We start from the raw sequence: 24,991 nt of genomic DNA on the forward strand, positions 1-24,991 counted from the left end.
GGCTCCAGCCCAGAACTAGCACAGGTAGCAGCCCCACTGGGCCCGGAGACCGTTCCCCTTCACCTACCTGGATTTGGGCCTCACCCCGGGGCCAGTGCTCCTCCCACTGCAGAAATAAAGACAGCAGAGATAAAAATAGCCGAGACCCAGGAAATCCCAAACCTCCAGAGCAGAGGCATGCCTGCTAGGTTTTGAGGCCTGGCCACCAGTAGCCTTTTCCCCCGCCTGGCACTTAGCAGGGAGTCACACCAAGAGACCGGGTCTCACGTGTGTATGATTGAATCAGTGGATTCTGGGAGAGACACGGCTGTCCTGGTGCCCCAGGTGGCTCAGCGGCTTGTCAATCACTCTCATCCAGAGAACCAATGAGTGGGGCCTGGGAGGGGGTGCACATTTTTAAAAATCTCAAAGCCAGACTTTTCTGTCACCCCAGTATCACTTTTTTTTTTTTTTGTCTTTTTCCTTTTTTCGGTACCGGGGATCGAACTCACGACCGCCTGCTTGCAAGGCAGGTACTTATGCCACTGAGCTAAATCCCCAGCCTCCCCAATATCACTTTTCTGTTCATATTTTTCTCGTTTTTTCCTTTTTTAAAAAATTTATTTTAGTATTTTGAGACAGGGTCTCTGTGTGTCTAGGGTGTTCTGGAATTCACTGTGCAGCACAGGCTGGCCTTGAACTCTCCGCCATCCTTTTGGCTCGGCCTCCCAAAGGCTGGAATTGCAGGCGTGGGTGCACCACCACGCCCAGATTACACCTAATTACTGCAAGCCTGATACACACCAAGAGCTGCAGAGCTGCCACTAGTCTCTCTATGCTGCCCCTGTGGGCTTGGCCGTTTGTGTCCCTTCTTCTGTGTCCTTCCAGCCTGCCCCAGCTCGGGTGGCCGACCTGCTGCCCTTGGTGGCCGCTCGGCCCAGCAGCAGGAAATCAGGCCGACTTGGTCTGGGCCCAGGTGCCCACGAGGCCTGAGTGCGGCTTGCAGAAGCTGTCTAAGCTCTGTGCTCGCTTCCTGCTGGAGAGCAGGGCGCCCCACCCAGGGCGGTTAGCAGGGCGGCCCTCGGCGCAGCCTGTGCAGAGGTTGGCATGGGGCAAGGTCAGTAAAGGAGAGCCGTTACTTTTATTGGTTACACAGGAGGCCAGGGAACTGGTCAAATAACCAGCCCACCCGCATGGCAGTTAGGGCTGGACAGTTTTTCCTGCTCATGCACACGTGCAAACCCCAAAGGCTTCGGGTTTAGCAGTAAAAGCACGCAGGCTAATCGGCCCGTTTGTAACTTACTTTCCACTTCATGGTATCCTTTCGGAGGCTCAAGGTAAGGGACTTCTGGGGACCGCACCTTGCAGGGCCCTGGCAGCCTGGCTCTCCCCGGAGGTGTCTGTCCTCAGCGCCCTGCGCCCCACTGCCACAGGCAGGGGACAGGGAGAAGGACAGACGCCGGACCATCCTCTCTGCAGAGAGCCCCCAGGCCAGCCCTCACGCTGCAACTCGAGCTATCAGGCCAGTCCGTCTTCTTTCATTTGTTCCTTGTAGTGCTGGGGTTCAAACCCAGGGCTGCAGACGTGTGAGGCCAGTGTCCTACCACTGAGCCACATCCCTAGTCCTGTCAGTCTGTCTTTTGTTTCTACATGGGTGGAAAAAATCTTAGGTAAAGAGAAGCATTCCTGCTGGCCCTGGTGGCGCACATCTATAATCCCAGCACTCAGAGGCTGAAGCAGGAAGATTACATTGAATTTGGAGGTCAGCATGGGCTCCATCGAGAGTTTGAGGCCAGGCTGAACCACGAAGTGAGATCCTGTCCAAAAAAACAACAAACAAGGAGCTGGGGATTTAGCTCAGCGGCATAAACACCTGCCTCGCAAGCAGGCCATCTCGAGTTCGATCCCCGGTACATATAAAAAAACAAAACAAAACAAAAACAAACAATAGGAACTTTCCTCTACTGTCTGGAAAACAGCAGCGCGAGTACTTTGATGAGTGGCAGCCAACCCTTGGACTCAGAGCAGGCGGGATGGCGGCATCCAGAGTTTATTCCTGCTGTGTTCAGATGTTGCTTAAGTTTGTCCCCAAAGGTTCACGCATTGCAAGTCCGTCCCCACTGTGATGACGTCAAGAGTTGGAGCCTAGAAGGAGAACAGTCTCTCTGGTCACTGGAGAGAGGCACCCTCAGGGAGGATTAAGGGAGTTTTGTGGGAACTGAGTTAGTTCTTGAGGGACTGTTTTCCTGTGTAGTCCTATGTAGTCTTGAATTCATGGTGATTCTCCTGCTTCAGCCTCCTGAATGCCGGAGTTACAAACGGGGCTGCATGATCTTGGGCTTCCAGCCTCCAGAAATCTCTTCCCTTCTTAAGCGTTCAACTTCAAGTGCATCACTATAGTCAGGAAGAACAGACTTATGTAAGTAAACCCAGGATAAACCCGGGAGAGCCAAATCTGCCATACTCAAGAGAAGCAGAAATGCATATTGCTAGGTAAAATCACCTAGATTTTTAAAAACTTATTTTTGGTCCTGCAGATCAAATCCGGGACCTGGTGCATGTCTGTGTACTCCCTACACTGAGCTTCAGTCCGAGCCCAAATTGCCCAGATTTTAATTATGAAATGACAGAAATTCACAAGGTTCGAGCAGGCCTTACCTGGCCCGCAAGTCTCCCATTGAGACAGGGGACAGGGGACCGTGGCAGCTCACAGCCACCTTTCCCCAGGCACAGCCCTGCCCTGCCCAGCAGCTTGGGGGAGCTGCCAGGACCCTGCTCTGCCTGCCATCCAGCCAGGGTGACTGTTTCTGTCTGGCACACTTGCTTAAGGCACAAGACCCATCCCTGCTGAGCCCTAAGCATTTAGAAACAAAAGCTTGAGGGCTGTGGCCACACTCAGCCCCATGTATCCCCTCACCAGGACAGTAAGCCAGGGGGACATGTCTGCCTGCAGGCAGGACAATCAAAGGACAGATTAGTGTTTAAAAAAAAAAAAAAATATATATATATATATATATTTAAATATGTATATATAAATATATACATATTGCCCACATAGTTGGTGGAAAGATTAAGTGGAGATAAAATTTTGTGGATTTTTACACACTGTAACCCCAAGGAAGCCTAGGAAAATGGTTTGCGGTCTGTGTGTCTGTGTCATAAAGTCTCACTATGCAGCCCGGGTGACCTTGAACTCGTGGTGATCCTTTTGCCTCAGTCTCCCAAATGCTGGAATTACAAGTGTGTGCTGCCACACCCAGCTACTAGGGAAAAAAAATGGTTTTTTTTTTGTCTTTTTCCTTTTTATCGGTACTGGGGATCGAACTCACAACTGCCTGCTTGCAAGGCAGGCGCTTATGCCGCTGAGCTAAATCCCCAGCCCCTGAGGAAAAAATTTTTGAGGAAAGAAATCTCAATTCAGCCAATTAACCAATGGTTTCATTTTATTTCACATGGCATCAACTTCATAGCGTATTATGATATAACTTTTGCTTCTCCTAGTAAAATACCTTGTTTTCTTGATTCTGCATGGACAATTTCTGAATTCACTCACAGGTATTTTTCTCATCCTTCTTGGTGTTGGACTCGGGGTCTCGGGCATGCTAGGCAGTGCCCTGCTCCTACAGTAGTACAGTTAGGAACAGGAGCACTAAGGGAGCCGCTCCCTTCCCCCATGTAATCTGTTTGTTTGTTTGTGATGGGAGCCCATTCCTCAGACTCACTATGTAGCTCGGGCTGGTTCTGAACTCTGGACAATCCTCCTGCCCCAGCCTCCCAGGTGCTGGGCTGACAGGGATGCACACCACACCCAGCACTGCATCGGTTTAATTTTAAACCGCACCTTGCAGTCATGATTTCTTCTACTGTCCTAAGAGAGGTCAAAATCACAAATAACTTGAGGGTTCTGATGCCCTAGGCATCATATGAGTTGGATCCCAGCATTGCATCCTACTCAAACCTCATGCACAGATGAATACTGCCATATACACCATGCATATAATTAAGACCAGAGTGAATTCTGGACAGGAATGTGCCCACCGCCCCGAGATGAATCAGGACCCTGTCAGTCATTCTGTCAATCACATCTGGAGGCTGGGCTGCATACCAGTAAATTCCAGAAGCCGGCTGTGGCCGGGTCCAGCGCTGTGTGCAGTCACCTGTGCCAGTCACCTGTGCACGATGCTCTTGCTCTCCTGTCCCTGGCCCTGTTTTCCGTTCATGCCCTGTCTTTTCCTGGCGCAGGTTTGCCCTAAGCACCACTTGCCGTGACCCTCCATCCATGTAGCTATCAGTTGGGTTGTAATTCTCTGAGTGTCCCGAAGAAGAACCTGGAAGCTGTCTGCTAAGCTCACCACTAGGCAACACTGCCTCTGGTGACAAGCTCTTGAAAAGACACAGAATAAGGTGCTCCTCCAAAAGGCGTTTAGTACCTTGGAGGGTTTATTCACTGAGTTAATGATAAACAGACGTCCTGGTTATTACTGAGCCCTCCGGCGCGTAGGTTTTCACTGAGGTTTAAAGCGCTGTGCTCCGGAACGTGACAGATTTGGGGGCAGAAGGGCATGGAAATTACCTTTGTTCACCATTTCTTTGGTGATGGGAGACAGAAGCTGGTCTCAGTGCAGCACTGACTTAGTGGCCAGGATTGGGGCAAATATGTTAGAAACACACTGGGAGAAAATGGTTCAAATAAATGACTCGATTACCCTCCTGACCTGTGTAATCAGCAGAGAGCAAGGCGGGCAACTAACCTTTGGAACCCGTCGGGTTCAGGCCGGAGGAATCCGATAATCCACACTCACCTGCTTCCTTTCTGTCTCAGTGGTTTACATGAGACATTTTAAGTTCATTAGTCTCCCTTCTCCAGTAAAATCAAAAACATTTTTAAAAAGCAACTAACAGCATCAGGAGAAACGGGAGAAACTCGAAAGTTTTGGTTTAGTTTAGACCAGTTTTGTGTTGTGATTCTCCAAGTCTCAAACATCTAGTACATGCCGAATTCTCTATTTTTTTTTTTTTTTTTTTTTGTCTTTTTTGACAGGGTCTCGAGCTATGTAGTTCAGGCTGGCCTTGAGCTCACTTTGTAGCCCAGGTTAGTCTCGAACTCGCAATGATCCTCCTGCCTCAGCCTCCTGAGTGATGTGATTACAGGCATGAACCACCACGCCTGGCTTACATGCTGAATTCTCTTCTGGAGAATTCTGGAGTTAGAGTCCAGGTTTTTGGTCAGAAGCACGGGTTGCCAAGAACCAGAAAGCAATGAAGTCCAGGGTTATAACAAGGGAGGTGACCAGCAAGGTGATAGTAAACCTCTGACAACTTCTGCTCTGATCTGTCTGGAAAGCTCACTTTATTCTTTTATGTATTTATTTATTTTTGTCTTTTTGAGACAGGGTCTCACTATGCAGTCAGGCTGGCCTTGGGCTCACCTTGTAGCCCAGGCTGGTCTCGAACTCACAACAATCCTCCTGCCTCAGCCCCTGAGTGCTGGGATTACAGGCGTGCACCACCACACCTGGCTATTTTGTCCTTTCTTTCTTTTTTTTTCTCCACATCCTTGGAATAAATATTTTGTCCTTTCAATGGGCCACTTGCATAGGACAGAGGCTAAGAGGCACCCGCAGAGGTACAGGTGCTTGCTATGTGCCTTGACTCCTCTCGTGCCCATTTCCTAGTCCTCTAGGTTGTCCGTCATCTACACTGGTGCTCGCAAGCCTTTTAGAGACCTAGTGCCCCGAGAGGGCTCCTGCATTCCTGGGTCCAGGGTCCTGGCAGACGAAGTGAGCCCCTGGAGCTGGGCATGTGTGTGGGCCCTGTGTGTGCTGCCGAGACTCTGCTGCTGGGGTGATGCTGGGCGACTCTGGTCCCCACCTCTGGTTTCCTCAGAAGCCTCCCAGCTCTGGTTATAAACCTAGAGCAGCAGGGTGTGGTGGGCACGACTGTGGTCTCAGCGCTTGAGTGGTGGAAACAGCATCACTGTGAGTTCGAAGCCAGCCTGGGCTACATAACGAGGCTTGGAGACTCAGAGTCCCCAAGGCAGCAGCCACTTCTGGGTCCCCTCCCTAACAATGTGACTGTCTCCTCTCTTCCTGACAAACAATCCTCCTGTCTACTTCCGTTGTCCTTAATTTAATTATCGTCAGAAGACGTGGACGTAGACTATGTCATCACAGTAAGAAACGGATAAACACCACACACGTCAGTACAGACCCATCATTCCAGCATTTGGGAGGCTGAAGCAGGAGGATCGTGAGTTCAAGCCCAGACTGGGCTACACAGTGGGTTCAAGGTGGGCTGACTCTGCGCTGAGCCTGTCTCAAACCAAGAAACAAACGGGTAAGCGATGTCCCTGTCCTCCAGGGCTGAGGAATCCATCAGAGCTCGGAAACTGGAGTACGGAGGAGGCAGCCCCAGAGGAGAGGTTCCTGCGAGGCCGAGCAGGGTGTGGAGGGGCTGGGTAAGGTTCTGAGCCACAAAGCCAGGAGAAGCACGTTGTGAGCAGGGCAGCTGGTGCTTAGAGAGGAGAATAGCCCTTCGCGAGCCCTGGGGAAGGCGGTGGCATTGAGGCCTCCCTGCAGCCTGGCCTGCCACCAGCACCCTGGTGCTTAGCACTTTCACGGCACACAAAGCCACCAAGACCCTGCTCCAAAAGCTGCAGCTACCTCAGTCCACCTCGCTCCAGGGGTAAATCAAGGGGCCGCGCTGCCCAGAAGAGGGTTGGGCACAGAGACACAGAAACATAGTACCTGCTACCTGACCGCTTCCCTGGGCAGCCCTGAAGGGGCTTTCCGAGGGGTTTGTGGGGGGCAACAGTAGCAGATCAGGTGCCCCACCCAGTGCACCCTGAAATGTAACCAAGAATTTCCCAGTCTGCTGAGCCGCCAGGGATCACTCACAAAGGCAATTTTATGAAACGCTGATTTAAAACTCCGTGGCTTTCACACCGTAGGACTCATCTTCAGTGGGCTGAATTTTTCCACTTTGTGTGGCCTGTGCCCTTGCCGTCTGGCAGGGCAGGTACCCCTGGGGGCTGGGATGGGGTTAGAATTCCATTTTTGTGGTGCATAGAGTAGACACCAAGGCCGTGAGAGCTGGGCAGAGGCCCCTGAGCTCCCAGGAAGACTGGGGAGGCTGGGCCTCTGGTGCCTCCTGCCCTGCCCTGGATGTGGCCAGCTCGCAGGGTCACTGCCAGTCACCCGTGCTCCCGGGCTGTTGCTGCTGGACTCAGAATTGTCTCCTGGTATTAAAAATGGGTCCGCCACTACCACCAGGTGGCATCAAATCACAACGGAGTCTGGCACAAGTCCAGCCTGGGCGGTGGGGCACCCAGAATTCCTCAGCACTGAGCGGTGAGGTGCAGGCCTACATGGGTGGTCCTGTGGTCAGGCCAACAGGCACCGTGACCCTACACGTCATGTCCTGTGCAGTTTTCTGATATTAGTTGATAGTCACTAACAACTGAAACAACTATTTTTAGTAGACAAAAAACTTTTATTGGCCAAAAAAAAACGGAGACCAACTTAGATATTGTGCTAATTATCTGATATCCTATAGTTAATTTAATGCCTTCAACAAATAAGTCATAAATTGGGCATGGTGGGCACATGGTGGTAATCTCAACACTCAGGAGGCTGAGGCAAGAGGATTGCCACAAATTTGAGGCCAGCGTAGGCTACAAAGTGAGTTCAGGGCCAGATTGGGTTATATAGTGAGATCCTGCCTCAAAAACAAAAACAAAGCCAGGTGTGGTGGCTCACGCCTGTAATCCCAGCACTCGGGAGGCTGAGGCAGAAAGATCATTGTGAGTTCCAGGCCAGCCTGGGCTACAAAGTAAGCCCAAGGCCAGCCTGAACTGCATAGCAAGACCCTGTTTCAAAAACAAAAACATGTAAGCTATAGATTGTATAATATGAAATGATCATTTTTATAGATCAAACATTGATATTTTCATTATTTAATCAAATGGCTAATTGAACAATTCTTTGGTTACAAAGTACCTCATTTAACTTATGTGTGCTACTAAAACTTTCAATGTATATACATTTTATGAATGCTTGATTTAATTTCCTTTTTTTTTTTTTTTTGTCTTTTTGAGATGAGGTTTCGCTGTGTGCTTCAGGCTGGCCTCAAACCTCCCAAGTGTTGGGATGGCAGGCGTGTGGCATCACGCCTGGCTCTTAAATCTGGTATGAGGGCCCAGGCTGGCCTCAACTCCTGATCTTTCCGCCTCAGTCTTCTGACTGCTGGGATTGGAGGTGTTTGATTTCTTGCCCAGAATTCAGCCACATTTTTTTGGCATTGAGGATCAAACTCATAACCTAGAACTTGCCAGGCAGGCACTTGGGCCGCTGAACTGCATCCCCAGCCCGCAGCCACGGTTTTGATGGTTTTATTTCCTCCTTTTTTTCCTCCTTGTTGGCTGGTTTTATCTTCTTGCTGTTCTGCTCATCAGCAATGTGCTCCTCTTTGTCCTTTATGATTTGTTTTTGTCTTATGATCTGTCTCGTCAGGTATTAAGATCTTTTCCTCCTCTTTTTGGTTCAAATGTTCTAATGTTTTCTCTCATTTTTATTTTCAGATTTTCTGTGTCAGGCCAGGGATTTAGCTCAGCGATGTAAGTACCTGCCTGGCAAGTGGGAGGTCGTGAGTTCAATCCCCAGTACAAAAAGAAAAATTTCTGTGTCATTTTTACTTATGTTTATGTTTTAGGTAACTTATTACTGGATCTGTTTAACCCAATGTGAATGTCCTTTTTTTAGACAGGATCTCACTGTGCAGTTCAAGATGGCCTTGAACTTAGTATGTAGCCCAGGTTAGCCTCAAACTTGCATAGATCCTCCTGCCTCAGCCTCCTGAGTGCTGGGATTTCAGGTTTGCTTGACTGTGTCCATTCTTAATGTCTGGTTTTTAAGAATGTATTTATTATCTCTTCAAAACAGATTGGGTAGGCTGTGGCCGCCCCAGGGGAAGAACCACCAGCAACTCTTGAGATCTGCACCATGTTGGAACTTAGGGTGCTGGGAAACCAAGCAACCCACTCACCCCCCTGGTAAGCGGTAGTGAGCACGAGGGCTGAGAATCAAACATCCCACCCCTCCCCCACCATTAGCAAATGGGACCCAGAGATCTGAGCATCTCTTGGGAAGATGACCATATGCAATATAGCAAATATCCTTCTTTTTTTTTTTTTTTTTTTTTTTTTTTGGTCTTTTTCATTTTTATCGGTACCGGGGATCGAACTCACGACTGCCTGCTTGCAAGGCAGGTACTTATGCCGCCGAGCTAAATCTCCAGCCCTGCAAATATCCTTCTACCATCTCTTTGAAGGCAAATATTTTTATCACTGTTTTGTTTTGTTCTGATTAATGGTATTGCTCTATTCAATATTCTACTTTGATAAGTTCTATAGTGTTCTGTATTTCATTTGATTTTTCTATCCCTGATTGAAAGAACAACTATTGTGAACATAACAAGATCTACTGTGACACCTATTACTGTGATCCCGGTAACCTGCTGTGAAGTTCTGTACCGATTTCACTGCACGGCCTAGGTTGGCTTTGTTCCGTCTTGTCCTGTTGCATTTTACTACCTTCAAAATAATAAAAAATTTAGAAAAAAAACAGATCGGGGCTGGGGATTAAGCTCAGTGGCATCAGCACCTTCCTGGCAAGTGCAAGGTTGTGAGTTTGATCTCAGGTACAAAAAAACCTAAAAATCCCTGACACAGATCCGGCGCGGTCTTGGCTGGCCTCGGCTCAGGCTGCCTGCTTCGGGGCTGCGATGGCGCTAGCTGAACTTCACTGCTTCACTTCAATGTGCTGCTTTCTGCCTTTTCCTGCTACGGTTTTCATTCACTACACATTTTATCCTCTTTCCCTCTCTGTTTTCCGCGGGACACAGGTTTTTCCCAGCTCACATGTAAGTGTTCTCTTCTACCTGGAATCTGTCTTACTTCCAGGATGTCTGTTGCTGCCCCATGAAGAGTCAGACGTCGGAGGAGCCTTAGAAGCTTATCATCCTCCGGTGGATCCAACCCTGGAGTCCGCAGGAGAACTGCCCGAGGCCTCAAGACACTGCAGACCCTTGAGCCTGTGTGGACCGCCTGTAGTCTAGCTACTCAGCTCGCTGAGGCAGGAGAGCTGCGGGGGCCCAGGAGCTGGAGGCCAGCTCCAGAATGAGACCCTGGTAAGACCCATTTTCTCTCTGTCTCTCTCTCTTTTAGTCCTGGGATCAAACTCATGACCTCACACTTGCCAGGCAGGTGCTTATGCTACGGAGCTAATTCCCCAGCCGAGACCCTGTCTCTTGAAAGGCCAGAGGTGCTTGCACAACAGCTATCATGCCAGCTACTTGGGCTGTAGAGTACAAATTTGATGCAGTTTGACAATTTAGCAAGACCTTGGCTCAAGAAATACAGACTGAGGAGGCAGCTCAGCGCTGCCAGGGGTCAACCCTCAGCACACACACGACAGTAGATTCTTGGGCCTTACCTAAGGAGATCCCGGGTCTACCATCTAGCCCTGATTTTGGTACAGGCAATCTCCTGGCCACACTGTGTGCATACCATTCCCATCCACACCAGTAACTTTTCAGACAGCGAGCTTTACACCTGTCAGTCATCTTCTAAACGTTGCTTTTGAAATCCAGAGGTTCCTTGATCCTTGTTCGTTGGTTCCAGAGGCACAACCAGTGCCAGAAGTGGCGACCATTGCACAAACCACTACGGCTAGAAAGGGAAACAGGTCCCAAGGCAGAGGGTGCCACGATGTTCTCAGCGACAACCAGGGAGTAAGGGACACTGTTCCTGAGTGCCAACAGGTGGCAAAGCAGTTGAGTACCAAGGACGGACTGTGGCCCCCGTGGGGTGAGCTCTCCTACCTCCCCGACCTTTCGCACTGTGTTTGGACCTGTGAGGTGAAGGAAGCCTCTATGTCTCTTTTATAACTTGTCTGTGAATTCCAGTTGGCAATCCATTGCTCTCACTTTTACTCAAGGTTACTTGCTTGCTTCACTGCTATAAAAACATTCTTTAACAGCATGTTCTGAGTAGCAACTGCAGTGACAATCGTAGTGTGCAGAGACTTGGCAGCCACTTTAGCAGCAAGAGGGCAAATGCAGCAAGCAGTTTCTAAGAACAAGGAGCCGCTGGGTCTGTAGCTCAGCGGCATAAGTGCCTGCCTTGCAAGCAGGCAGTCGTGAGTTCGATCCCCGGTACCGATAAAAAGGAAAAAGACAAAAAAAAAAAAAAAAAAAAAAAAAGAACAAGAAGCCAGCTACGGTGGCTCAGTGGGGGCGCCTGGCTAGCACAGGCCAGGTCCTGGCCTCAATCCCAGGCACCTCAACACATTGCACAGAGAAGGGTTTCAACCCAGCTCACTTCTATTTGTCATAGTCCACTGCTGTCAAAGGTGCCTTGGGCCCAAGAAGCCCAGGGTATGGTAGGGAGGACAGCAAATGCTGTGGTACATTTTTGTACCTAAGACTGCTCTGCACATCATAACACTTCATAAATGCTGGGAACCAAAGGCATGAACTCAGTGCAAAGAGGGCATGAGCTCTTCCTGGTTTCTTTCTTCTCTGTGGATGATTTCAGGTCAGGGGAATCACAATCTGTAGACAAAGAAAAAGTAAAAAAGACCAGGCAGCAAACTTGGAGACAAGCGGAGAGAAAGACCTGCGTCCCCGCCTCTCCCTGGGAGGACTCCGCGCATGCCGTCGGAGCGCATTTTGTGATCCTGTGCATTTTAAACTAGGGCTCCTCTGGCTTCATACTCTTTAATTTCTTTTTCTAATTAAATCAATATAAGTCTTTTTTTTTTTTTTTTTTTTTTTGGTACCAGAAATGGAACCCAAGGCTTGCGCCTGCCAGGCAGATGCTGTCACTGAGCCACCTCCCGCCACCGAAACATGACTTCTTCTTTCTCCATGCAGTTTTAATACGTTTTCTTTTTCATGTGCTCCGTTGTGTAATGCGGACGTTGAGCATAACGCGGCCAGCAGGCGTGTGTCACTGCAGAAACCTGGGCTGGGAATTTGCATATGAAAGGGACACCTCTGCCTGCCTCCCTGGCTTGTTAACCGGGTTCTAAATAGCACATCTGACACACTCACAGCGAAAACGCCTTCTGATGGGCACACGCTACGGAGGGAAGAAGTGTTCAAACACAGCGTTTGGGCTGGCAAGCCTTCATTAGGACTCGCCAAGGGGGAACGCGGTTTATTTCCTAATGATAGCCTTGCTTAAGAATCCAATCGTATGGAAAGGCTTACGGTGGAGCTTTCTAAAAACAGACATTTATGCTACCATTTGTGTAAACAAATGATATGTTCAGTCTATAAACATTCTGTGATAATTTTGATGGGCACTTTTAAGAAAACTGAGCTGCTCCTCGTGGATTAATCTACCATATAAATGTGGAGAGGAATCACACAGAACTGAAAAGTGCTGTCCGTATTTCTACCACTTTAAAAAGGTAAAGCTCGTAGCGGGTCATCCCGCTGAAGCCGTCCATTGGGATTTGAAATTTTATTTTTTATTTTTTATTTTTTATTTTTATTTTTATTTATTTTTTTTTTTTGTCTTTTTCGTTTTTATCGGTACCGGGGACCGAACTCACGACTGCCTGCTTGCAAGGCAGGTGCTTATGCCGCTGAGCTAAATCCCCAGCCCCGGGATTTGAAATTTTAAAAACCAGTGGAAAAACTTTAACTTTTGAGACAGGACAAAAAGACGCCATTCGTTTTGAATGGATGCACTTAGAAATTATAATTAATGGGGCCATATTTTTGCTGCTGCTTTATATTGCTAGAGGGTAAAAATTTAATAAATGTTTCTATGCAGGCTGTTTCAGTCATTACGAGGTGCAGGTACAAAGACTAGTGATGACTTTTGTAAAAGAAAAATATAAAATTTGCAGGCTGCATTATATTATTATGGGATACACTAATTTGACTGTCAAGCCTGTTTTGCTCTGTTAGCAGCAATGACACGATTTAACACTGAACCATTCACCCAGATGAGGCAGAGGGGAGGGGACCAGGGCAAGCTTTCCTTCCTACACATGTTTTTAGGCACCTATATTTGCCCAAGGTGTCAATACCACGATGCTTAGCAACAGCTAGACACACACTCAGGTGATCTGTCACGGAGCCTCTGATCATTAGGAGACAGCAGGTAGGACACTAGGGAGAAAAATGGATGTTCAGTGGATTTTAAAAAGAGACTTTCTAAAAAAGAAAAAGAAACTTTATCCACAGTGGGCCACCTCACTGTCTCTCATTCATACTGACAGACAAGGGGGGAAAGTCTAAAAGAAACCCCAAATCAACCCCAGTATCATAATTGACTGTGTTAAATGAAATTTACAGCTGCCCTTCCCCAGTGCTGGGGATTAAACTCAGGTCCTTCACATGAAGCTGAATCTCCAGGCTCTTCTGTTCATTTATTTATTTATTAACGGGATCTTGTTAAATCACAAGCGGTCCAGCATGGGTTTAACTGGTAATTCTCCTGCCTCAGCTTCCTTAGTAGCTGGCATCTGTCACCAACCTCAGTTTACCCTTTCTTTGGTACTAAGAATCGAACTTAGAGCCTCCCGTTTGCAGGCAGGCACTGTGCTGTTGACTACATCCCGGGTCCCAGTTTATCCTTCCTTGAGCACGGATTAATGAGTATAAAGAAAAAAGTGTTTTGTAAAGTTCAAGAGGATTTTCCCTTACTACATACTCTATTCTGTTGATGGCTTTTAGGACAACAAAGTTGCACAAAATACAAAATACTTCAGCCGGGTGTGGTGGTGCATGCCTGTAATTCCAGCACGCTGGAGGCAGAAGGACCATTGTGAGTTTGAAGCCAGCCAGGGCTACCTGGTAAGGCCCTATCTCAAAAAGGAGGGAGGGGGAGGGGGAGGGGAAGGGGGAGGGGGAGGGGAGGGAAGCGGAGGGGAGAGGGTGCTCACGCATGCCCAGTGCTGCCTGGCGCATGCCTTGAGAAATATCCTGAGCAAAACCAGAGCGAGTGATCAGCCAGCGTTCACTGGGCTGGGGGAGTTTACAGGGGAAAGATTTGGCCACACTCGGGTACAAACAGTAAATGTGCTTTGTTCCACATATGCCATTAAAATGAATCCAAAACTTATATCCAGTTCCGTACCGTGATGGGTATGCCATAAACATTATTTTGGGAGGGATTATTTTGTTTAGCTTTTTTGAGGCAGAGTCTTGCTGTGCAGCCTAGGTTAGCCTCCAGTGTTTAGGTGTCTCCCACCATACCTGGCACATACTGTAAAAGTTTTTTTTTTTTTTCTTTTTGGTCTTTTTGAGACAGGGTCTCTATGCAGTTCAGGCTGGTCTCGAACCCGCAACGATCCTCCTGCCTCAGCCTCCCGAGTGCTGGGATTACAGGCGTGAGCCACCATGCCCAGCTACTGTAAAAGTTTTAAGAATCACCTGTAAGCCAGGTGCTCTAGACTGTGCCTCCAACCTCAGCATCTGGGGGGCGTGGCAGGAGGATCTGAGTTGGGAGATAGTCTGGGCAATTTAGCCATATTTTGTCTTAAAATAACAGAAAGGAACCGAGTGTGGTGGTGCATGGCTGTACTCCCACACTCAGGAGGCTGAGGCAGGAGGATCGCTGCAAGTTTGAGGCCAGCCTGGGTTACACAGTGAGTTCAAGGTCAGCCTGAACTGCAGAGTGAAACCCTGTCTCAGAATGACAAAAACTAAAAAATAAAAAGGGCTGAGACCAGTTCAGTGGGAGAACACTTGCCCAGAATGTTGAAGGCCCTGGGCTTGATCCCGGGACAAGAAAACAAAAACTAAACATACAGTCTACATATTGTGGCAAGCTGCTGAAGACCTCAGGAACCCGCAGGTCTCAGATCCCACGTGGTGCAGCCCATGCCCAGGACGAACAGAGGGCAGAATGTGCCCATGGGTGCGTGAGAGCTCAGGGTTCCGAGGAATAAGCAGTTGGCTCCCAGTGACAGCTGGGGTGAAGACTCCAGAGGTCCAGGGTTCTGTCTCTGCTCCTCCACAGAGCATCAAAGTCTCTCGGTTTAGGGACCAGGGACGTAGCTCAGCAGCACAGTGTCCACCTGGCAAGAGTGAGGCCCTGAGTTCGATTCCTGGTACCAAAACAAAACAAAAAAACCCAAAAAACTCCCAAAAACCAGTTTCTTGGTTGCAGGGTTTGGCCCTACATTCCAGATCTTCCAAAAGACATTGAGGGGCCGCAGGGAAGCTCAGTTGTGGGGTGTACCCTGGGCACTTCGTGTGGAGCCCTGCGTGTGCACACCCAAGGCGGGAGGAGGGAGGGGAAAGGAGAAGAAAGGAAACGAAGGCAGGAGTCTGGGAGCAATTATTTGCAAACCATAGCGCTGATGAAGTCGGTTCCAGAATATATAAAAACTGCTTGTAATTTTTCAGGTGAGCACCTGTAACCCCAGCACTTGGAGGCCAAGGGGGGAGGATCAGAATGAGCTCAAGGCCAGCCTGGCTACATAACGGGTCCCTGCCTCAAAACCAAGCCAGGGGGAGGGCTGGGGATTTAGCTCAGTGACGCAGCACCTGCTTGTCAGCGTGAGGTCCTGAGTTCGATTTCTGGTACCAAAAAAAAAGAACAAATCCAACCCAACCCAAGCCAGCCCAAGAAAAACCAAAAACCAAAAGACAAATGTTTATAATTTAAAAAGACAACCCAACAAATAGGCAAAAGATCTAAACAGACATTTCACCAACGGAGATGTACATAAATACCTATTACGCATATGAGCAATGCCTGGCATCATTATTTATGCAAATACAAACCATAGGCTATCACCCACTCCTACAGAGGAACTGTAACAATAAAAAAATGCATAGCAGTGTTGGCACGGATGCAAAGAAACTGGGGCCCTCTCCAGTGCGGCTGTGGAAATGTGAAATCATACAGTTACTTTGGAAAACAGTGTGGCAACTTCTAAATAGTTAAGTTGCTAATATGTTCCAGCAATTTTACTTATGGAGATCTACCCAAGAGAAATGCCAAACAAAGACCTCGGAATATTCACGGCAGGTTTACTCATAATAGGCAAAAAGTAGAAATAACCGCAAAGCATTTAAATGGTAAGTGGATAAACCCAGGGTGGCCTCGAACGCAGGGAGTCTCCTGCCTCAGCCTCCCAAGTGCTGGGATTACAAGGGTGTCCCACTATGCTCATCTGGATCTGTTAATTTTAAATTTTGCATTGTGGCGGTGCATGGAGGCACACTCCTGTAATCCCAGCACTCGGGAGGCCTGAGGCAGGTGGATCGTTGCAAGTTCGAGACCAGCCTGGGCTACAAAGTGAGCTCAAGGCCAGCCGGAACTGCATAGAGAGACCTTGTCTCAAAAAGACAAAAAAAAAAAAAAAAAAAAAAAAAAAAAAATTGCGTTGTGACTGGGCAGTAGCGCGCTTTTGTGACCCCAGGCTTTGGAGGCCGAGGCCAAAGGATTGTGTTTAAGGTCAGTCTGGGCTACACCGCGAGGGCCTGTCTCAAAAACAAAATAAAGCCAAAAAACCAACCTGCACTGTGAGGCCTACAGCTTTGTAAATTTCCTAAAGAACAACTGAGCTGTGAAGTTAGATTTCAATAAAGCTGTTTTTAAGAAATGCAATTAGAACCAAAAGACCAAAAAAAACCAAAAACCAAGAAATGCAATTAGAACAAATCTAAGCTTGAAGACAAAAGAGGGCAGAAGGCAGAAAGGTGAGCACGCAGGGAGGCGTCAGGGCCACGCGGGTCACACCCACGGGCCTGGGCGTGAGGTGAGGGCAGCCCGCAGGGTGGTGTGCAGTGAGCCGGAGAGGGCAGGCCGGGTAGGCCACGGGGCTAAGGAGCTCTCACTGGAGTTCACCGAGTCAGAGGGAACTGGATTCATTCTCATGAGAGTGGGTGGCACCAGTCTGCAAGCCCAGCTCTTGGGAGGCTGAGGCTGAGGCTGAGGCAGGAGGGTCGCTTTGAGTCAAGACCAGCCTGGTCTGTCTAGGAAGCTTAAGGCCGGCCTAAAGTGCTTATTGAGAGCCTGTCTCAAAAAACCAAAACCAAACAAAAAACCAGGAACAAAATCAAAAGACAAACACAACAAAACCATCAAATCAAGTAGGATGAAATATTTTTTTTTTTAATCGGTACCAGGGATCAAACTCTCAACAACGTGCTTACAAGGCAGGCACTTATGCCGCTGAGCTAAATCCCCAGCAGGATGAAAGATTTGAGTCACAGATTATTTCGGTTGGGTGTGGTGGTGGGTCCTGTAATCTCAGCGCTCCCGGCAGACCGTGAATTCCAGCCCAGCCGGGGGCAGTTTGGCAGGTTAGTTAGCTCTTATCACAGAAAGAATAGAGAGGTTTGGGAATGCAGCTCAGTCTCAAAGGCCCTGGATTCCATCACCAGTACTGCCAAAAGGAGAAGAAAAAGATTGTTTCCCTTGAACAAACCCTACCATCTCCCTTCCCCCGGGGCTTCCAAGTGAAGAGGGTTTCTCATTTTACAAAACAGTTTCAAACAAAAGAGAAGCAGCAGTTGGGTTTGGAGGTGACAGGCCTATAATCCCAGCCCCCAGGAGGCTGAGGCAGGACAGCAGGCTCAAAGCCAGCCCAGCAATTTAGTGAAACCTTATCTCAAAATTAAAACAAACAGCCTGGACTGGTGGCATATACATGGCTGAGGCAGGAGGATTGCTGCAAACCAGCCTGGGTACAGAGTTCAAGGTCCAATTTAAACTAAGTAGTGAGACTTAAAGCTCCAACCAACCAAACAAACAAACAATCAAACACACAAAAAACCTAAAAAGCAAGGGTTAGGGATGCAGTTCAGTGTGAAGGCCTTGAGTTCAATCCCCAGTATTGCAACAAAACAGAAGTCAAGCTGTGACAATGACACTGGAGTGAAGGGGGGACTGTCCTCACTCTGAGACACTGAACTTCAGGGTCAGAGAAAAGCACTTCAGCGGGCTGCAAGCTTGCAGGGTGCGGCGTGCGAGATCTGCAAAGTGCACAGAAGCACGAGGTCCCGCTGGGGCTGCAAGCTCGGGCTGGGTGAGCCGAGGACCACTCGGGAGGACTCGGGGTCATCTGCTGTGCTCTGTGCTGGGAAGGAGCCAGGGCCTCCCGGGTGCAGGCAGGCTCCTCCGCTGAGCTGCAGGCCCAGCCGGAGGTCATCGCTGCTTTCACCTGCACCGTGAGCCTTGAAGGCGGTTCCCAAGCCGCGGTCTTTCTTCAGTGGCTTCAGTGGTTGACTCACGCAAGCCTCTTGTGTGGACTGTACCTGTCACCAGACACACCGCGCAGGAACAGACGGCGCCTTGGCTGGCTCACGAGTCATAGTGACGGCAGTGCCACGGAGAGCAACCTTACAGCGCGTTAGATGAAGACAGGCCCCCACGTTGAATCTACGCCCTGGTTAGAACCGTGCAGAGGAAGATGGGCTGGAGGAGACAGAAATGAGGGGGTATCACAATTATTTCAGGGTAGTGATAGTGAATGGCCCCTCTCTCTTTTCCAAAGTTAATGTCTTTCTTTCTCTCTTTTTTTTTTTTTGAGGTAAGGTCTCACTATGCAGTTCAGGATGCACTTGGGCTCACTTTTTAGCCCACGCTGGTCTTGAACTTGTAACAATTTGCCTGCTCAGCCTCCTGAGTACTGGGATTACAGGAGTGCACCACCACCCCTGGCTCCAAAATTTCTTTAAATTGGTTATATACTTAGGTGTGTTTTAAAAGGTGAAATAGGCCAAGTGTGGCGGGGCATGCCTGTGATTCCAGCACTCTGGAGGCCGAGGCAGGAGCATCATGGAGACTAATCTGGGCTACACAGTGAATTCAAAGCCAGCCCGAACTACATAGTGAGACCATGTCTCAACAAACAAACAAACACACACACAAGTAGAAAAGAAATGTGGAATTAAAATGTAAAATCCCAGCTACTGATACAGTGACGGCCATGGTGGTGGGAGCCTCGGGCTTCTTCGGACAGTGACGGGCTCACGCCATCAGCACTGCAGGCAAGTGGCTCAGGCTGAGTGAGAGAGGCACGGTTTTCCATGAAGCCCGGGTGTCTCCATGAGAAGGGAAAGCACACACACTGGGGAAACGTCCTCTGCCTCCCAAGAGGATGCAATCTAAGTGGACCAGTGCTCCTGCAGGTGAGGCCTAACATCCCTCCAGAACACAGTCCGGGCTGCGTCTGGGGGTTCACTCCAGGGCCACGGCCCCTAGGGGACACCTCCTTGTTGGGTCACTGTTAAAATTCGGCCTGTGACCTTCCTAACAGAAAAGCAGGACTCATTCTGAAAGAACCAAACAGCCAGTGAGAAGAGATGGGGACAGAAGGCAGGGAAAGACTGCGGATTAGCTTGCCGGGTGCCCTGTGGCTCGGCTGGTTTTCCCCAGCAGGGACTGAACCCGGGTTCCCAGAGCGATGCTGCTGTGTGTTTCCAGAAGACGGCAGGCGACTTCACTACTAACAGTATGTGGTTAACAGCTGTGGACATTATCAGTAGGAACAGAATCAAACATTGTTAAACCTTTACCATTGTTAAAAGATGATGGCCAGCCATGGTGCACACCCCCGTAATCCCAGCACTTGGGAGGCTGAAGCAGGAGGATTGCTTTAAGTCTGAAGCTGGCCTGGCCTACATAGTGAGTTTAATGCCAGCCCAAACTATTTGTTTAAAACACGAGAACTTGTCTCAGGAAAAAAAAAAAAAAGATGTCCTCAGGGACACCAACTACATTAACTGTAAATCGGCACATCCTCTTAGATTGAGAGATCCTGTTTATGGTTCTAAAAAAACCCCCTAGTGCTCAGTGGTCAGAGGGTGATCACAGCCACAGCCCAGGGGGAACCAGGGCCCCTCTTCCCTGAGCTAAACCCCAGGCCTTCTCATTCCATACCTGGAGAAAGCATTTTGCTAAATTGTCCAGGGAACTTTGGTTCCTCCCACCTCAGCCTCCCGAGTAGCTGGGATTAACAATAGTGTTTCTGTTTCTTTTTGTACTGACACTCGAACTCCGGACCTCGAGCTGGCCAGGCAGGCACTGTGCCGCTGAGCTACATCCCTAGCAGCAACAGCATTTCAAAGTGCCAAACATCAGCCGCAGAGGATCCTCCAAAGCTGTGAGCTCTAGGAAAATGCTTGCAAAGGGTTTTCTGAACAGTTAGTCGCATCTTTTTTTAAAAAATACTCTTTAGCCACCATTTTGTTACCACAAGAGACCCAGAGACCCGGGTGTGTAGATCCCTGCCTGTTTTGAAAAGTCGTCTAAAGCTACTGGGATTCCTTTCTGGTCACTGGGCCTAAAGGGGGCCGACGTCTTTCTGGAACATGTTTGCTAATCCATTTGCCTGCTGGTCACAGTTTACAGATGTCCTTCACATCTCAGGCCACAGCATAGCACTGTCACAGATAAGACAGTCACCAGCTTTTGAGGACAAGGCCAAACCTACCCATGTCGGGCTCATTTATGTACAGGTGTGCCTGTCAGCCGTGTTCTATAAACAGGAAAACTGGGGAAGAGTTTAGTGTCACCACCAAGCAAACATAAGGGACGCACTTAGTGACGGTCGGCATCTCTGTCTTTCGAGGTCACTAATCACAACGGTCAGCAGGCTGCTATCTAATCGATGCATAATTAATATGTTTCTACACCAGAAAACAACTTCTCTAGGCTGGAGAATTTAAGATTCTGGGGTGTGGGGTGAGCTTGGCGTTAAACGCTTGCCTAACATATGTGGGGCATGGGTCTGCTCACAGGCACCTCAAAAATAAAGAAGATAACGGACTTGGTGGACAGGAGACTGTGGTTTCTGGGGAAGTAACAGATGTTCAGGGAAAAGTGATTCTGGGGTGCTGGGGAGGAGGAGAACCGGAATGGCCTTGCTAGGGGTGGGGCAGAGCTGGGGTAGGGGGACAGGGCCTGGCCTGGGGGCAGCTTCGGGACAGCCCAGGGTGCCTCACCAGAGAGGGGGCGGGAGCAGTGCTGGCCCATTTCCTGGGATCCCAGCCCTCTGGGAGGTGGAGGCCGGGGCACGAAGATCAAACCCTGGGCAGATTAGCGATTTAGTGGGACCCTGCCTCAAAATAAAAAATAAAATAAGTGGCTGGAGACGAAGCTCAGTTCCCTGGATTCAATCTCCAGTCCTGAAAAGCAACCACCAAAACCTAAACCAAACCAAGTCAACGAACCCTCAAAAAACAAAAAGTTCTAACCAACCAACCAAACAAAAGCACAGAACTCATCACTAATGGACCCTCTGTTACACTTAATAAAGCAAAAGCCTGTAGCGGTTTTCTGTCTCAAACATCCAAGTTAGTCAGTCAAAACAAAGGGAAGCCTGGCAGAGGGGAGAGTTCAGGGGGCCTGAGGTTTGAGCGGAGGAGGTAAAGGAAGGTAGGACGGTGGCCTGGCGGTTTATAAGCTGGTAATCCCAGTGCTTGGGAGGCTGAGGCAGGAGAGCCGCTTTGAGTCTGAGGCCAGCCTGTACGCTATAGCAAGACTGTGTCTCCAAACAGTGAATAACAAGAGAGCAGGACAATGCCTGGTGAATGAGCCCTCTCCTCTAGGGAGGAGCTCGGCCAGGGACAAGGGGACTTCTGGCCTTTTCTAGCCATACCAGGAGCAGGCTGAGAGGCAAAGCCACACCTCAGAAATAAAGAAAACAAAAGGTTTCCTGGGGCCGGAAACTGTGGTTTCTGGAAAAATAGAACTAAACTTTTAGGGAAAAAGTGGCTCCCAAAGAACAGAAAGATGGTGGTGAGCACCGGCGTCCACGAGGCCGGCTCAGGGAGGGTGGGCGTGGACACTGCATCGCCAGCTGGCCGTTTTCCTGCAGTCCTTAGAGCATTATTTTGGTTTCTGCCTTCTCTCCTGCTCCGGAACCTCACAGGTTTGCTATGTAAATAGCAGCAACGTAAACTCAGAGGAGATAAACCCCGGAAAGGGACCGGGCCACTGTCTCACGGTACGGATGGAGGAATTCCAGCCCAAAGGCAAGTGACTGGCTCAAGGTCTAGCAACCAGCTGGGACCGGAGTGCAGGCGCGGGCACAGAGCGGAGGCCGCACTCCCCCTGTGACTCCCCTGTGGGCGGTTAATGATTACACCCTGGTCGGGAGCCAAAGCTCCTCAGCCCCGGTTACTAATTAAGCCAGTTTCAGAGAGAAACTCAGGGTTCAAACCCAGAATGGAGCGCTCCTGCCCAAACCTATGGGCCTGCAGACTGTACTGGCGTACACTGTACACTGACAATATTTCAAGGATATATAAAATATTTCATAGTCCAATGCATCAGCCTCTCTAGCGTTCCATCTTCTGTGCACTGCAGTCTGCACGCTGGGCTCTGATAAAACTTTTAGGGGGAGGAATTGAAAGTAACTTCACTTAGCGTTGAGGGAAGCAGGTAATAAAATCTGTTTGCTGTGTTCGCTGTCTCCAGATAGGGCTGTAATTACACCACAGAAGGAAGCCAGGCAGCTGAGTCTCCATCGAGATCATTTATGTAAACTCAGCCTTCTTGTCCACCGCTCTCATGTTCTGTGTGTGCAAACCGCAAAGCTCATCTCCTGCGGGCGGCGCAGACTGCCAGGTCCCACCGGGACCGCCGGCCGGGCCTCGCAACTACTTGGGTTCCTTGTTGGATGTCTGCGGTTCAAGACCCCAATCTGACATTCTGAGGTTAAAAGAAAAGTCTAACCAATGAGCTCTCCGGTACAATTATATTTCTGAAACTTGTTAGAATTAGAGGTTTCCCCTAAACCAAAGTATTACAATGCATTACATCTCACCTGAAGAAAGCACCCTTTTCTGTCTTTTTTCCTTTTTTGTGGTACCAGCGATTGAATGCACAACCTTGTGCTTGCCAGGCAGCCACTTACGCCACTGAGCTAAATCCTTGGCCCAAAACAAAAACATTTCAGTGGAAGAAAAAAATTGGTTCTTTGAAATGTGTTTGGAGGAAAAAAACCTGACCTTCAAGAAAGAAAAAGACTATTTCTAATATAGCCACGTTAACATTTGATAGCCTTTTAATGTATTTCAAATATTTGGCAACTTTTCAGCAACTCCCCCACCCCCAAATCTTACAAAAAACACGATGCATAAAATATATTCACATTGTATCCATAAAATCAGAGCCCCCATGGCAAGACAAAGGCAGGTTCCCCCAGATCCAGAAGCCTCCTCGGGCCTGCGGCTGCCCCGGACTTGCCCTCCCGGTTGGTAGCCACAGTATTTCGCCAACACCTGCAGCTTCCAGCTTGCTGTGGCCACCGCCCTGGCGCCACCGGCCGGGCCAATCAATAAAGACTTATTTCCTGTCCATTTGCTGAGGTCACAGGAGGGAATCTCATTAATTATTTCTGCCACTGCAGCCTCAAGTGTGCTTCTGGCCTGACAAGTGAAAACCGCTTGACCTTTTTTTCTTCTAATTTTGTTTGCAGCCGATTCCAAAAAGAAGGCAGTATTCATTTAGCAATGTGATGAACAGAAGGAAAAATGTGTGTATATTCTTAAAGTTATCAATACAGTTAGCTATTTGTGACAAAGTGCCTCCGTCACCTTATTCCTCAGGTTTTCCAGTTAAGGAATAACAGTGTCTTTTGAAACTCAGTGTCATGAAAATCTGGTCACCGCAAACACGATGTTTTCCAAAGCTGATCTGGCCTCCGAGGGAGGGAAGCTCTCCAGGGCCGCCAGGGCCTTGTTTCCATGGTAACGACACAGGTCAATAGCTGAAGTCACACCTTTGCCAGCTTTGATTGTTTCTCGCAACTGTTAAGAAAAAAAAAAAACGCACAATAAAAATCAAGTTTTTAGATTTCAGTAAGGGTCGCAATTAAATTGGGGGCCAAGAAGGGGAGAAGCTGCACACTCCGTCTCTCGGCATCTCCCCTAAGCAGCTCCGGGTCTGGCTCTTGCAGCAGCACAACAGGCTCCAATCAGCCTAATTACACCTCCGCCTGACTCCCTCTCCGGAAGCTCGGAAGCTCTGAGATGCACCCCAGGGCGCAGGGTGAAGGTGGGGCGGTCACAGCTCTGGCGCCTCAATCCACAGCCTGGCCTGTGAGCAAGTCTCACTAGCCGCTCAGTCCATAACTTGCTTTTAAAACACCATGCTTTTGTCTTTATTTTACTTTACATTTTTTTCAAGGTCTGGATTAGTAGTTTCAGGCTGGCCCAAGTGGCCGTCACATCTCGGCCTCCCAAGTGCTGGAATCACAGGCGTGAGCTACTGTACCTGGCTCAAACACTGGACACTGATGTAATAATCTATATAAAGACTCAAGAAAGACACACTCTCTGATCCTAGTTTAAGAAAAAAAAAAAAAAAAGACACACACTCTTACACCCAACTGTGATGGATTTAAAAGTTTTATTTGAGAAGAATGAACCAAAACACCCTTTCTAAAAAAACACTCTGGTGCTGGGGGTACAGCTCAGCAGCGCAGTGCATGCCCGGCAAGTGCAAGGTCCTGAGTTCGATTCCAAAATAAAACAAATCATGACAGGCTTGCTGACAAACTAGGCTGACTTTTCACCCTTCTCCGGGCACAAGAAAGGATCAATAAAATGGTCACTCTTCAGAGCTGTCCGCTTTCCCTGGCTCCCCCTTCTCTCTCCTCCTCAGCAAGTGTGTGCCTTCTTCCTGAACCAGGAGTGGGGAGTCTCTGCCCCCCAGACTGCAGCTGGGCAGAGCCAGGTGTGAGTTGCGTTCTGTGGCTTGTGGACCCCGAATGAGCTTCACTGTGGGTCGCAGCACGATCGGTCCCCAGGGTCCCTGTGGGCTTGGAGCAGCCGCATTGGAAGTGTCCTTCACCTGCGTCTCTGAGTGGCTGCACAGAGTGCCACAGGCCTCCCTCATGTGGCAGGGGGGTGACTGTGCTGGGCTCACCTGCAGTCATTCTCTGCGACAGTCAGCGTGGCCGCCCTGCGCCCTCACGAGGCTCTCCTCTCTCATCTCACCTGGGTTCACTTTTGCAGACACCTCCTAAAG

The 24,991-nt window shown here is 49.0% G+C and overlaps 1 protein-coding gene and 2 long non-coding RNA genes across 8 annotated transcripts in view; 1 reads left to right on the plus strand and 2 right to left on the minus strand.

Annotated features, from left to right (window-relative positions):
* Nucleotides 1-1,101: 1,101 nt before the first annotated feature.
* On the minus strand, nucleotides 1,102-9,982 carry LOC134477064 (uncharacterized). Its single transcript, XR_010048981.1, has 2 exons — nucleotides 4,085-9,982; nucleotides 1,102-2,373 (listed from the first exon to the last, which is right to left on the minus strand). It is a non-coding gene; the product is annotated as an uncharacterized LOC134477064 (long non-coding RNA).
* On the plus strand, nucleotides 1,189-13,857 carry LOC134477065 (uncharacterized). Of its 2 annotated transcripts, XR_010048982.1 has the most exons (5): nucleotides 1,189-1,316; nucleotides 8,558-8,593; nucleotides 8,919-9,028; nucleotides 9,938-10,164; nucleotides 13,729-13,857. It is a non-coding gene; the product is annotated as an uncharacterized LOC134477065 (long non-coding RNA). The 2 variants fall into 2 exon arrangements; XR_010048983.1 differs by lacking the exon at nucleotides 8,558-8,593 and having other exon boundaries at nucleotides 1,191-1,316.
* Nucleotides 13,858-17,101: 3,244 nt separating this feature from the next.
* Nucleotides 17,102-24,991, minus strand: part of Pdss2 (decaprenyl diphosphate synthase subunit 2) — a 279,546-nt gene continuing 271,656 nt past the window's right edge. For 3 of the 5 annotated variants that reach the window (XM_063253957.1, XM_063253955.1, XM_003466032.4), the window contains one exon: nucleotides 23,007-23,769. In XM_063253957.1, coding sequence (XP_063110027.1) covers nucleotides 23,611-23,769 — 159 coding nt within the window. In that variant the 3' untranslated portion in view covers nucleotides 23,007-23,610. Of the gene's footprint in view, nucleotides 18,428-23,006; nucleotides 23,770-24,991 lie in introns of those variants that run through there. The other 2 variants (XR_010048980.1, XM_063253956.1) reach the window with 2 other exon arrangements.

This window comes from Cavia porcellus, unplaced genomic scaffold, assembly GCF_034190915.1.
Source record: "Cavia porcellus strain 051 isolate PalLab524CR breed Dunkin Hartley unplaced genomic scaffold, mCavPor4.1 scaffold_7, whole genome shotgun sequence".
NCBI lineage: Eukaryota > Metazoa > Chordata > Mammalia > Rodentia > Caviidae > Cavia > Cavia porcellus.